General features: G+C 25.5%; 1 protein-coding gene across 6 annotated transcripts in view; it reads right to left on the bottom strand.

Moving 5' to 3' along the window:
- LOC145843305 (uncharacterized) overlaps window positions 1-14,181 on the bottom strand; it is a 116,760-nt gene that overhangs the window by 43,450 nt on the left and 59,129 nt on the right. For 4 of the 6 annotated variants that reach the window (XM_082950802.1, XM_082950950.1, XM_082950958.1 and 1 more), the window contains 8 exons: window positions 11,921-11,994; window positions 10,364-10,548; window positions 9,500-9,678; window positions 8,481-8,563; window positions 7,970-8,165; window positions 7,400-7,661; window positions 5,244-5,573; window positions 4,787-4,931 (listed from right to left, as the gene is read on the bottom strand). In XM_082950802.1, the coding sequence (XP_082806928.1) occupies window positions 4,787-4,931; window positions 5,244-5,573; window positions 7,400-7,661; window positions 7,970-8,165; window positions 8,481-8,563; window positions 9,500-9,678; window positions 10,364-10,548; window positions 11,921-11,994 (1,454 nt within the window). The remainder of the gene's footprint in view (window positions 1-4,786; window positions 4,932-5,243; window positions 5,574-7,399; window positions 7,662-7,969; window positions 8,166-8,480; window positions 8,564-9,499; window positions 9,679-10,363; window positions 10,549-11,920; window positions 11,995-14,181) is intronic. The other 2 variants (XM_082950872.1, XM_082950942.1) reach the window with 2 other exon arrangements.

Raw genomic sequence — 14,181 nt, 5'->3', positions numbered from 1 at the left:
AAAATCATTAATTGATGTAATTCAGTAGCTGAACAAAAGCATTGTTTGTAACCATTACATATGTTTTCATTATAAATAAAACCAGCAACAAACATAAACAATAACAGCTGCTGTTATTTAAATCTAATTTAAACAACCCCTTTTTTATACTAAATTCTAAGACTGTTTGAAAACATGTTAAGATGAAAAACAAATTTAAAAACGAAAGCAATCGTAAATAAATAATTTTCGTTATAATAATGGGACAAATGTTTAAGATTCACTAAACTAAACAAATATACCTTCCTTAACTAAAAAACACTTTTTTGTAATAATAACAAAACTAGCTGCTTTTGTTTTTACTAACGGGGGAGTGAAATAAAACGTAAACAAAATAATCAGACTTTTTCCCACCAGACATCACCGATGGCACAATAAATTTTCGACTGCAAAAAGCTGCTGCAATCAAATATGCGTGCTGCAATCTGCAAACTTCGATTTTGCTCTGAAATTATTCTGCCATTAGTCAGGCTTGAGGTATTTTGCCAGAAGAGATTTAAAGTGCTGAAAATTTTCAACTAAATGCTTACTAGCGTCTATAACTGAGTTCACAGATTTTTCAGTGAAAGTGCAGGAACATTTTTTAATTGGCTATAAGATGTTTATATTAAACTGCATTTTTGTATTTTAAATTCGAGAGCTCTGAAATTATTCTGTCATTAGTCAGGCTTGAGGTTACTCGCCAGGATATAAATTATTTGGTACTGAAATTTTGCTGAAGCACTTATACACTTACTAGCGTCTCAAAAGTGAGTTCATCAGTGTTTTGCATTACAAATATAAAACAGGTTTACTTGACAACAATTTTTTAGCAATATTACTTATTAATTATGAGTTAATTATAGATAATTTTAGACATTCCAGTTTTAATTTAAGGAGTTTTGATAGCATTTAACTACTTACTAGCGTTTCGAAATGAGTTTTTTAAAAATTTTGCTTGTTTTAAAAGTAATTCAAACCATATTTGTTATTGATATTTGTTTTTTAATAAACTTAGTTAAATAAAATTAATAACACATGGTAAACTAGTTTATGAATAATGTTTTACAAAAACATCAAGTTGAATAAATATATGAAGTGATAATAACATTATTTTTATGTTTTATAATTGATAACTTAATAACAAAAACATTTTTTTCTAATCATAAAATTTAAACGTTAACTAGAAACTGTAGGATCTAAAATTTCAATTAACTAAAAGAACATATACTAAGGAAGAACTCAAAAATATTTTAAAAACCACAAAAAGCTATGGACAAATTTCCATGAAATATCAATTTTGAATGCAGAGACTTCTGGTTTTTGCAAAAGAGATCAAGTAAAAAATATCTGCAACTAAAACAAATTTTTATAATTTTTTAATAAATCAATTTTGAATAGTTTCTAAAGGCTAATTAAGCCATTAGTGCAGATACGGTTAATTACGTTGAAAGTTTACAAATTACAACTTGCTTGAAAGTTATTTTTTATAATTTATTTCAACTTATCATAATTTCTTTTAAGTTTTTTTTTAATAATTCAGCGTGAAAATGTTCACAAACATTCAAGAGAGTTCAAGTATATTCGAGTGTGTAATGATGTAATGTTTTAAAATAATTTTTTTCTGGTATTTCAGTCTTTTTATGAGCTTACATAATTAGGTTTAAAAGTAGCATATATTTTAAAGAACAGTTTTCTTAATACTTTTGTGTTAAAATAACTTTTAGCAAATCAAACTGAAACCAGTTACGAAAAAAACTTAATAAAAAATAAAATTGAAATAAATTCATAAACTACACAATTGGTATAAAATGTTATTCTTTTTAACTTTTATTTTGTGGTGTATTAAACTTTTATTGTTATTGTTTACGGAAGTTTAAACTTAAATTAAAAATATTATATTTAAAAACCCTTAAAAAAATACTTTTTATGCCGTTTTAATACACGAAACTAATAAAAAAAATCAAAGTACAATAGTTAAATGCTTATAGCTTATGAAAAAAAAAAATTAAAGCAAATTAATGAAACACACAAAAGTATAAAGTTACAACATAACATAATTAATAACTTAAAACATAATAAATAACTTAAAAGTTGTTCAAATGATACCACTAATCACTGAACAAAGCAAATGTAGATAATTGAGTTTAAAATAAAGTGATTTCTGATAAAATGAACAATGTTTTTGTTATTAGTTTTTTCATCAAGTTATTAAATCAATAAAATATTTCAAGAATACATAAATGCAATACACAACTGTATAAATTTCAACACAACATGCTTTATTTTATAGACAATTTTGACCTAAAAAAATTTTAATGATAACTAAGTGTAAATGACAAATAAGTTTTATAAAAATCATATTGTTCTCATGATTGAAATTATTGGAACAATTTAATTAACAAATGTTATTTAATAATTAAATATTAATTATTTGCAACATTTTTTCTTTTTTTTTTCGATTGTTTTGAAGTAAAAAAGTTTAGTACAACTTTAATAATAACACTGTTGATAACATACTAAAAGTAACCATTTTTGATAAAAAGGTTATTTACAGTAATCTTACTGGCATTTACAATTTCATATTTGCAAAGTATTTTAAGTTAAATTTATGCATGTTTAGTGGTATTTCAACAACAACTTAATCCGATGCAATTTTGGTAAAAAATCAAAAATATTGACCGAAAAAATTCGAGCTATTTATACCTACACAAAGCTTCAAGTACTCTATACATGTTATGAAAATAAAGAGGAAAATGTATGTTTGAATTTTACTCAGTACTAAATTTGTTTTTTCTGTAAGTTTAAAATAAATTATCGGATTGAAATCAAGTTTCTAATCACAAAAGTTGGTTTAGAAATAATATTTTTTAAACAAAAAAATAAATCAAATTAATATAAAGCACGTTTATAGGCCGCAAGTAAAATTAATTTATTTTACGTAAAAACATTTGTGCAATACCATAACCAGAAAAACTTATTGTAATGTTTTTGTGGTGAAACTTGATTTTGCAAACTTTTCTTATTTTTTGATTATACCTGGCTGGACTAATTTTTTTTATAAACTTAAAACTTCTAATAAGTAGTTTTTTTTTCAAAAATCACAGCTTTAATTCAGATGCTGAAATTAAATTAAAACTTTCAACAAGCACCACAAACAAAAGCTTCTTATACTTGTTTTATCAAGGAACTTTTTATTTTAAAAATAAGTATCTTTAATAAAAGTGCTCTTTGTTTATTTTTTATATTTGTGGCCAAACAAAAAATACAGTACTTTCAAAGACTTTTTTCATGAAACTTTTCAACAAAGAATTATTTCATGTTTTCAAATTCAAGTACGAAAACCTTTAGAACTTTTATACGTTGCCACAAAACAGGATTGCTTTATATCAAAAACTTAACAAAGAACAATTTTACTTAAGTTTTTATTTAACAAATTATAAGTTTTTACAAAAACTATTGCCATAAAAAAAAACACAAGCTTTTTAGATTTTTAATTTTATAGAAAAAACCAAACAAAGAACAATTCAATTTCTTTATTTTCTGCAATAATTATTATGTAGAAGTTCGTACAAAGCTTTTTCACTCATGAGCAAAAGAAAACTTTTATCGAATTACGACTTTATGACTCAACAAAGAACTTCAAATAAAGAAAAATTTCCTTCACCAAAGCCAGTAGTTGTTCATAAATGTTCGCCTAAACTCAGCGTTTTATTTAAATATTAATTCATTCAAATGAAAATTTGTACAAAACAAGTTCCTTATTTAGATTTTAAAAAACTAATAAAAAATATTGTATTTTCTTTTACCTTTTACTATTTATTAACTTCGTATTAGACGATTTTTAAACAAAGGCAAAATATTAATTCCAACCTGTCAATTTTAATATCTGTTTTAATTCATATATTTTTTCATAACAAAACATTTATCCCAAAAAACCCATGAAAAAAACTCAAACTCTACTTTTTGTTTAGAAGTTGCACGGAAAATTGATTTTCTTCATAATTTTATATGGGCAAAACAATTTTAAAAAACAGAAACAGAGCTGATTTTGAATGTTTTTTGATGAACTATATAAAAACAAACTAACTTATTTTTAAATGTTTTGCTATGTCTAACAAAGCCAGCTAAATAAATTATATATTTATTTAACAGTCTGCCTTTTTAACAGTTAAAAGACAAAGCTGCCAAACTTTTTTGAATGGAAAACTAGTCTTACTTGCCAAATGAATAAAAACCAACTTAAAAACAAAACAGAACAAAAACAAAATACTATGTTTTAAGTTTTAAAACAAGACTTGTCTAAAAACAACTTGTTTCTATCTAACCATAAACATATGAAATTTTCTTTCTAGTTATTATAAAACTTATATAATTAATAATAACACTGACATTGTTTCATATAATTAGTTAATTTGTCAATCTTGTTTTTGTTATTTTTCAAACAACGAACAACTAGTTAAGTGATTGACGCAAATCAAAACAAACAACAAGTGATAGGAACTTTTACTTAATAAAGTAAAAAGTAGTTTAAAATGTTTAAAAATTACTTTTGATATATAATATATTTAGTTTTAATAAAAAATTACTACAATCTATGCACATTAACATTTTTTTCGAAACTGCAACACTTCTTTAAAGGAAAAAAAAATATAATTCTTAACAACAGCGTAACAAACAGTTTTCAAAATAAATCAACAACTCTACCGGCCAACCAAAAGCACAAAAACCAGTAAACAACCGATTAAAAACAATCGAAAAAACCAACCTTTTCGATTCGGAATTTTTCCTGTGTTGTTGTTTTACTTGCTGTTCTTTTTTATTTTCCTTTTTAACTTCTTTAACCTCTCTACTGTTTATTTTGTTTTCTGTTTGAAATTTCTGCTGCTGGCCTGATGAAGACGTCCTTACTGCTAACATTGTATACAAAATAATAATTAAAATGTAAAAATCTATAGAATCTGAAAAAAATATATATGTAGGTAATAAAAGCTCTGTCAAAAAAAAATATTTTTTCTATATGAAATAAGGTTTTCTGTTATCAAAAAACACTTAATAAACATCAATTTTTAAAACGTAAGTTATTTTAATAGTTTATAATAAATTTAAAATAAAAATATCTAACTCAAATTTATAGTTACGCTCGAAAGACTCATAAAGTCTGAATAAAACATTTTCTGAAAAACTTTATTTTTTTCTGAAAAACTTTCAACTTTTTTTCTCACCTTTCGGCTTCTTTGCAGGATCGCCGGCGGCCTTCTTCTCAAAACTTCTTTCCTCCGCTTCTCTCGCATTACAAACCTCTCTCGTTTTGGTCACGTGACACGTTTTACGCTCCAGCGACTCCTCGACCGGTTTGGCGCGCTCCACCGGAGATTTTAATTTGTTAGTTTTAGGGGTTCCCGGTTTCGCGGGTTTGAATTTTTCGCCGCGGTCGACCGGTTTCAGCGGTTGTGACGTCATAGGAGACGCTTTGTGGGCTTCGAGGGTTTCCGGTTTTTTCGTGGATTTTTGTGATTTCGAAGACTTTTTGCTGCTCCGAGGTGGGGATTTTTCTGAAAAAAAAATTGTATTAATTTTTTGTGTATTTATATATGAAAAGTTATCTAAATTAGTTAAAATGCAAAATGTTATCAACACTTATTAAATTAGGTAACAGTTTTAGTTGCTACTTTTAATACAATTAATGATTTTAAAATAACTTTTTGTATACTTATACACAGTTTAAGAACATCAAACTGTTTTTTATTAATTATAAATTGTTTACTAAGAACTTTAAACTAACATTGAGTGTAAAGTAAATAACAAAGATTCAAAGTAAATTTTATTTTTTAATAAACTTATAACGACATTAATTTAAAACATTTATAATTTTATTACAAACAGTTTAAAATCTTATTAAGTAGAAGTTATAGTTGTAAAAGAGTATTTAATTAACTAACTTAGTTAAGTGTTAGTTAGTAAATAAACAGCAATTTTACATTACATACATTAAAAGTAAATTTCAAAATCATAGTTGTTTTTCTAGTATTTAAGTAACGTAAATTTTGCTTTATAGCGTTTTTTAAGTCTTTTATAAGTTTGTATGTTTAAGTTTTTGATTTGAGTGTACTGAATAAGATAATTGAGCAATCTAGTATCTTAACTTTTATGGTTTAGTTACTTTTCAATTTTAAACAAACTAATAATTATATTTTTATAACTGTATTTGTAAATACTTATAACTGTGTATCAGTACTTCCTTTACAATTTTTTTAAGTGATATTTAATATTTGTTTAAACTGTAGAACGACAAATATCAACCCTTATTTAAGTCTGTAAGATACTTTAATAAATTTGAAAACTTCGATTAATTTTCAGATATATGACTGGTTTTATGAAAATTTATGAGACAATTCCTGGAAACCAAAGTGATATATTACCAGTAGTAAACACGTTAAACAAACAAACAATAAATCTAATCGTAAAACAAACATTACAAACATTTAATCATAAAACACACAGTAAAAGTTCTGATAATTCCAGTTTTTATCTTTAGTATATTTATAAACAGCAAACAATTTTAACAAGCTACTACAGTGAGTTTCTTGAAAACTTAAGTTTTTACAGTTACAATAAATGTGCAAAGGTAATAAGTTATTTCCTAGGCAAATACCTAAAGTATTTTAAGCACTTTTTTGTTTGCTAAAACTGTTTGTCCATTTTTTTTAGTTTTTTTTTTTTTGAATAAGACTCAAAGATAAAGTTTTTCTTTGTTATACTTGATTGGCTTAAACTAAATGGCTTCGAAAGCTTTACATTAATTGTGTTAATATTCATGAAATTTATCAACTGTAAGTTTGATCATTTACAGGCCTTGAATTAATAACAAAATGTACCTTTGCTGAGAGCAATAAATAAAAATTTAAGCGGACACGGTTTTTATAACTCAAATTAACAACTTAACTTTCAAGCAATACCAACAAAGCCAAGTGAACTTTGGATCACTTATCAATTAATAATGCAAAATTTCCAAGTTCACTTGAAAGTGTTAATTATTTTGAATATATAAAAAAAACTTAAGAATAGAAAAATTTGATTAATGAAAAACAGCTTGGTGGTAAAAATTTACTTATGATATAACATCAGTTTATCAAATACAAACATTTATACAAACCATCAGCCTAAATATGTTCAAATATAATATCTAATATTTTACTGATTTTCGTTCAAAATTCAAGGTTTTTTTCGAAACTTCTTAAACTTCAGGTTTTACCAGGATTTTCTAGCCTAAATTGTAAAATTACAGGTTTTTTCCAGGATTGCAGTTTTTTGGCAACCCTGTGCAAACCATCAGTCTAAATATATTCAAATATAATAAATAAAATAAAGTTATATAAACCTTCAACAACTTTCTTCTTTTCACTCTCAGGCAGCTTGAACTTTCTCTTCTTCTTACCGCCCGACTGATGAACCTTTTCTCCCCTGCCATCGACCGTTGTGACGTCATCAAGCTTCAGCTTCTTCCTGTCGTCACTGATGACGTCATCCTTGTTCCTGCGCTTCTTGCTCTTTTTCTCCTTGCCCGACTGTGACGTAACGACTTCTTCTATGACCTCACCGTCGCTTAAAAGTGGGCTCCTTGACAACGGTACCTCGTACTGCTGGAAGAATTTTGATTACAAGATTATATAAATTTATAAAGAATTTGTAAAACTGACTGAAAAGAATTAAATACTAAATGTTTCAACATAAACTTGTTTATAAAATAGAATATACGTAAAACTTTTATACAATTTTACCATTAGTTTTATTTAAACATAAAAAAACTCATTTCTTCGGAATCTAAATTTATTCAAAGCCAACCACTAATATGCCTTTTCTATGTAAAAATTTCTAGGTATTTATTTAATATTATCAATATAGTTTAATTATTTAAAATATAACAAATATAAATAATCATCAAACTAACATGTTGTGAACTCTTCCTCGGTTTCTGCTGACTTCCCCTCGGCACGTACTCACTGATTATGTGGTCGGAAGTTTCGTCCCTAGTGGGCGTCTCGTCTCCCATTATTACGTCATCCGTGACCTCGGTGGTTTCCACGGGAACCGGGTCGTCGAGCTGCGGCGTTTCCAAGTAGACGCCCCCCGGTGGAGTTACCGACCTGCGAGAATATTCTGATTGTTTTGAGGAAACAAAGAAACATTATAACTTTTTCTAAAGACTGGTTATGGATCAAAGAGTAAATTGATAAGGGGGAGAGGAAACAAATTTTACGATGTTTTAGAACTAGGATGCAAAAATTACATTCTATGGGATGTTTGAAGGTTAAAACTACTAAGGCATGAAATGAACATAAAAGTACATTAATTAAGGTTCAGATAGAAATTATGCAAAAATTAAGACAAAAGTGTTGTTTTATGTGGTTTACACTTAAACTTTTATGTAAAAAAAAAGACGAATATTAACTAGAACGAACCGTGCAATTTCTCTCTGGTGTCTCCGTGAAGATTTTTCAGATTTCGACTCTCTGCTGCCGCTGCGTGGACGTTTGGTTTTATCCTGAAAATTATAAAGTTATTTCAATATTTTTTTAAATATATTTTATATATTAATATATTTTTATGTTAAGTTAATAATTAGACTAGACGTTTGGTTTTATCCTGAAAATTATAAAGTTATTTCAATATTTTTTTAAATATATTTTATATATTAATATATTTTTATGTTAAGTTAATAATTAGACTAGACGTTTGGTTTTATCCTGAAAATTATAAAGTTATTTCAATATTTTTTTAAAAATATTTTATATAAATATATCTTTATGTTAAGTTAATAATAAGACTAGACGTTTGGTTTTATCCTGAAAATTATAAAGTTATTTTAATATTTTTTTAAATATATTTTATATATTAATATACTTTTATGTTAAGTTAATAATTAGACTAGACGTTTGGTTTTATCCTGAAAATTATAAAGTTATTTCAATATTTTTTTAAATATATTTTATATATTAATATATTTTTATGTTAAGTTAATAATTAGACTAGACGTTTGGGTTTATCCTGAAAATACTATGTTTTAATGCGATAGTAACTTAGTTGTGGAAAGTTGATTTTGTTTTTTTTATTAAGAATTAAAGTTGTTAATGATTAACAAACTTGTTAATTTTATTGTAAAATTAATGTTAAATACTTGATTTACAAAATTGCAAATTACTTCAATTTTTTTTTTATCAAATCTTCTTTTAACATTGAGGTTTAATAAAACGTTCAAAACATGGTGGAAAATTTTCTGAGATTTGTTCAACTTAAAAAGTAGTTTAACACTTAATACATTAATACATCAACTGTAATTTAATTAATAATGTCAATATTTAAATGCCTTTATATTTTTATTATATATATAATTCCTATACCTTATATTATTCTTTTTAGATATTTTATTCCTCTGTACTATAGCTATTAAAGAACATATTAAACGAATTTAAACTCATACTTTTTTATCTTTCTTTTCCTTCCTGCCCTCCCGCTTCTTCTCATCCTTCTTACTCTTTTCCTTCTTCTCCTTAGCAACGGGAGGCGGTTCCAGCGTGATCTCGGTTACCAGGGAGTAGGTTTCGTTGCTAGGGTAATTGAGAAGTTTCATGAGTCTGGCGGCATCGTACGACAGAAGACCTTTGAGTGAAGATTTTACTGAATCTATTTGGTGAGTAAAATAAAAACATTTGGTTAATATAATAGTTTATAATATCATATTTAGTATTATTCATAATATAAAAAGATTTTTTTATATGTGTTATCCTTCAAAGTTTTATTAGTAAATTTCTTCTAGTGTTCCTGAACTTCTTTCAGGTTTTTAATAAATAAGTTTTTTGGTCCATTTTTAGTATACAACAAAACTTAAGGTTAAAAACTGTCAATATAATTACATTGGAAAAATACTGTAAAGGTACTTAAAACATAGTCTTTTTTAGTTAAGAGATAAAATTATACTATATTATACTTTTATATATTATAGATTTTTCGTATTTATTCGAAACTTTGTTACTTTACATGTGAAAATGGTTTAAAAATCCAGGTTTTATCATAGTTTTTTTTAATGCTTAAATGTCAGATTTTTATTTTTTTTTTTTGCTTAAGTTTTCAAATTTTAGGTTTTTACAGACTTTTTCAGAATTCCAGATATTTTGGCAACCCTGCTTTCTGTTGTTATTTTATCAGACCTATTTAGTGGTTAGTATGAAAATGTTGATTGATTTTTTTTTTATTGTGAGACTTATATGCACTAGACTCAGCTTAGTATTTAATATTAATCAACACGATTAAACTACATTTAGAATTTAATACACGAATAACAAACCGGATCTCTTCATGATCTGAACGAAATATTTTATCAGAAATCTGTCCGCGTAGTCAACTTTCAGTTTCGTGTGCGGGGAATTCCGGATGGATCTGTACGCGCCAATGGCGTGCTCGCATTTGTCGTAGAACACCAGCGATTGGTGGAGCTTCTGGTTGCGCGTCAGTGGGCCCACCTTGCCGAATCTGTTAACAAGTTTGTTTAAATTTAGGTAAATTAAAAATTTATTTATTGAGTTTAAAAAAAATTAATGGATTTAGTAATAGTTTACAGCAGATTTATATTATTAAATTTTAATGATTTATGCGACTTCTCATTGCGACTTCTCATTGCGAGTTAAACGGCTAATATTTAACGAGTTAATAAATATACAATATAATAAATGTAAAATATATAATATATAAAACAATAAATAATACAATAATTAAAAAAATCAGAAATAGAATAGAATAAGTTTGTTTAAATTCAATTAAAAGTCATTTATTTATTGATTTTAAAAAAATGGATTTAGTGGTAGTTTACAGCAAATTTATAAAATAATGATTTACGCAATTTCTCATTGCGAGTTAACGGGCCTATTATGCCAAATATGTGAATAATATGTTTTTTTAATTCATTCATTTTTTAACAAAAGGTTTCTGTGCTTATTTTTTCTGAATCTGAGTGAAAAAGATTATTTAAATATATCATATAATATTTGATTAACTTACCTGTCTTGCCAATTATATTTTATCTATACTAGGGGAGTGAAAATACGGGTACTAGTTTTAAAATTTCTTTTTTAACAAAGTTTTCTTTTCAGTATATCATTTAACTACTAAAAAAACTAAAATTTTAATCTTATTTTTCTAAATATCTTTAACTTAAGTCAGAATGATTAATTCACAGTTATTATTACAGACAGTTATTATTACTTACAGCAGAACCATTATTTTTTGTTTGCAAATTTTAGCCTCAAATTTAGTAAATGAGTTCGATGCCTTAATTCAATTGAAAATAATGACAAATTTTAAACTATTTTTTTTTAAATAAATTATACCATATGTTGAATGAAGTAGCTTAAACAGTTGTAAAAAGTTATTTTTGTTTTACTAATGCAAATTTAATTACTATAATAATTAAGTGGATTTTATTTGCTTTCAGCAAGAGTTAACAAAATAGCTCTGAGTTTAATTGATTAAAAGTAAATAATTTAAACACCAAAAAAATTATCAACCACATTAACTTTTCGAACTCCAATTTTGAAAAATATTAATATTTAATTTTTTTAATTTCACTTACCTAAAAAAAGCGCTTAATATTATTTGAATTTAAAAAAAATTTTTGAAACTTCTTAATTTAAACAGTATATTTACTAAAAAAGGGATTTGAAAATAAACAAAAACAAACTTTTAGATAAACTTTTACTGGCATATATTAAAATGTTGAATGAAAATTTTTTTGAATACATAAAAATAATTTTCAATCTAAAAACTCATAAATTGAATTTATTGAAACATATAATTATAAATAAGTTTTTAAACATAAATTTATCAAAAATAAAATAAAAAAACAAACTTTTTGAAAAAACTTTCGCTGGCATCTCCTTCGACCCACAAGCACGAAGTTTCTGGTGTTTTCGCGAATCCAAACTGAAAATTAAATAATAATAAAATAAATTGTAAAATATTTACAAAATATCAAAGTGATTTTAAAACAAGAACTTTCTGGTGTTTTCGCGAATCCGAACTAAAAAAAAATAAAAAGTTATAAAATATTAAAAATTATTATAAAAAAAGAAGTTTTTGGTGATTTTGCGAAACCGACTGTAAAATAAATATAAAGTTATAAGATAAATATTATAAGTTGGTTTATAACGAGAAGTTTTTAGTCCAAACTGAAAATAATACTGTAAAAGTATTAAGTTAGTTAAATTATATTTTTATTCATGTATGTTTACTGAAGTTAGTTGAAGCAAGCAGCTTCGTGTGTTTTGGCGAATACGAACTGTGGAAGAATACTAGATGATATAACGAGAATTAAATTTATTATATTGCGGAAATATATTAGAAAAAGGTACGAAAGTAACATAATATTAAAAAATGCTTTAAAATGTCACAACTTAATAACAGTGCTGTAATTTATGGTATAAAACACCAACTTTAAATACGAACACAACTATTTAAATTAGTTAGCTTCATTAAACTTTTTATTTGTAATATTTATGTTTACATAATTATTTAATACTAGCCACATATCGTGGCTTTAAATTTGAACCTGTTTGGAAAAAACCTGTGTTAACTGTACGCACATGCTTAAATTTTCGTACAACTTCAAATAACACTTTTCTCAATCAAAAGCTATATTACGTCACTGTTCGTGCGAGACTGCAGATTTTGAATGCATGTGCGCAGTAAAACAAAAAAAAAAAGGTTTAAAATGTTTAAAAAATTTAACTGTTTTCCAATTTATTATATGTTTTGGTTTTAAGAAAACAAATAGAGAGATCTCAACTACTTGAGGAGAAATAATGAATTTATTCTTTCAAATTCATTTCGTTTTGTAATTTATAGTAAAACTTTCGTTTTGTAATTTATAGTAAAACTACCAATTTTAAATACAGACAAAACAATTATTCAAGTTCGTTTACTTCATAAAACTTTTAAAAGTAAAATTTACGCTTATTCTATTGTCTAAATTAGCCACATACCGTGACTTTAAATTGAACCCAAATTTAATCTTCAGATATATAGTTAATGGCATTATTGGGATAAAAATTTAGTACAACTTCAAATAATACTTTTCTCAATCAAAAGCTACGTTGCGTCACTGCGCGTGCGAGACTGCAGAGTTTGAATGTGTGAGCACAGTCTTTTTAAAACTTGAAGTTTCGAAACGTTTGCAATCCATTGTTTTTCGTTGATGTTGTAGATTAGATTATCGTAAAAAAACTTGAAACTTAAAGTATATTTAATACAATATTAGAGGCTTTAAATATACTCGTATTTGCTTCCGTAAGAGTTATTAAAAGTATTTTTAAGAGTAAACTTTTATAAATCATATTCATATTTCAAATGTGTATAAGCCCTATTAAGTAGCTTCAAATACCAACCGTTATTAAATATTAATTACAGCGAACGTGTATGTGTAAAGAACAATTTAAAAAAAAAATGTTTTAGCTGCATAAAAACTACATTGCAGTTGAGACTGCAGTTTGAAAAAAAAAATTTAACATGTTGGAAAAATTGCATGTGTAGAGTCAAGATAATTAAAAAGCAGTATATACGTTGTTATTAATGTACACAAAGGTAAATACCTTAATTTAATTAAAAGCGCATTAAGTTGCTTATGCTCTTAAAATATTTATAATGTAATTATTTACTTATCTTTACGATTAACGTTTTCGTTTTTCATTTAAGCTTGAAAATAAATGGCGTTTTTGTAAAATATAAACTACTTCATCTAGCTCTTAGTAAGTTTATGATCACCTTAAAAAAAATTTGCGGTTAAAGTCTTTAGAAACGTTTATATTTTGGTATTTTAGTAATAAACTGCGTTAGAATACTTAAATTATAACCACATTAAGCAGTCGATATTTTGACAATACAGCTAATGGTGTATTTATGCTTTTAGTTTATTTAAGAAAAGTGCCTGTAAGAATGAAATTGATTCCTTAATTAACATTTTTACACAAAACTAACAGATAAATGATATATAACTTTTAAACAAACTACTTTATTTAGCCATTGAAATTTTATTTTATCCATGCAGTTGTGATAAACTTCATTTTAAATCAAAAAACTTTTCATTGTTAAAATTTTCTCTAAACCAATAATAAA

The sequence above is a fragment of the Thalia democratica genome, chromosome 1 (genome assembly GCF_965202585.1).
Source record: "Thalia democratica chromosome 1, ktThaDemo2.hap1.1, whole genome shotgun sequence".
Taxonomy (NCBI): Eukaryota; Metazoa; Chordata; class Thaliacea; order Salpida; family Salpidae; genus Thalia; species Thalia democratica.
This window is presented reverse-complemented; position numbering and strand designations above follow the sequence as displayed.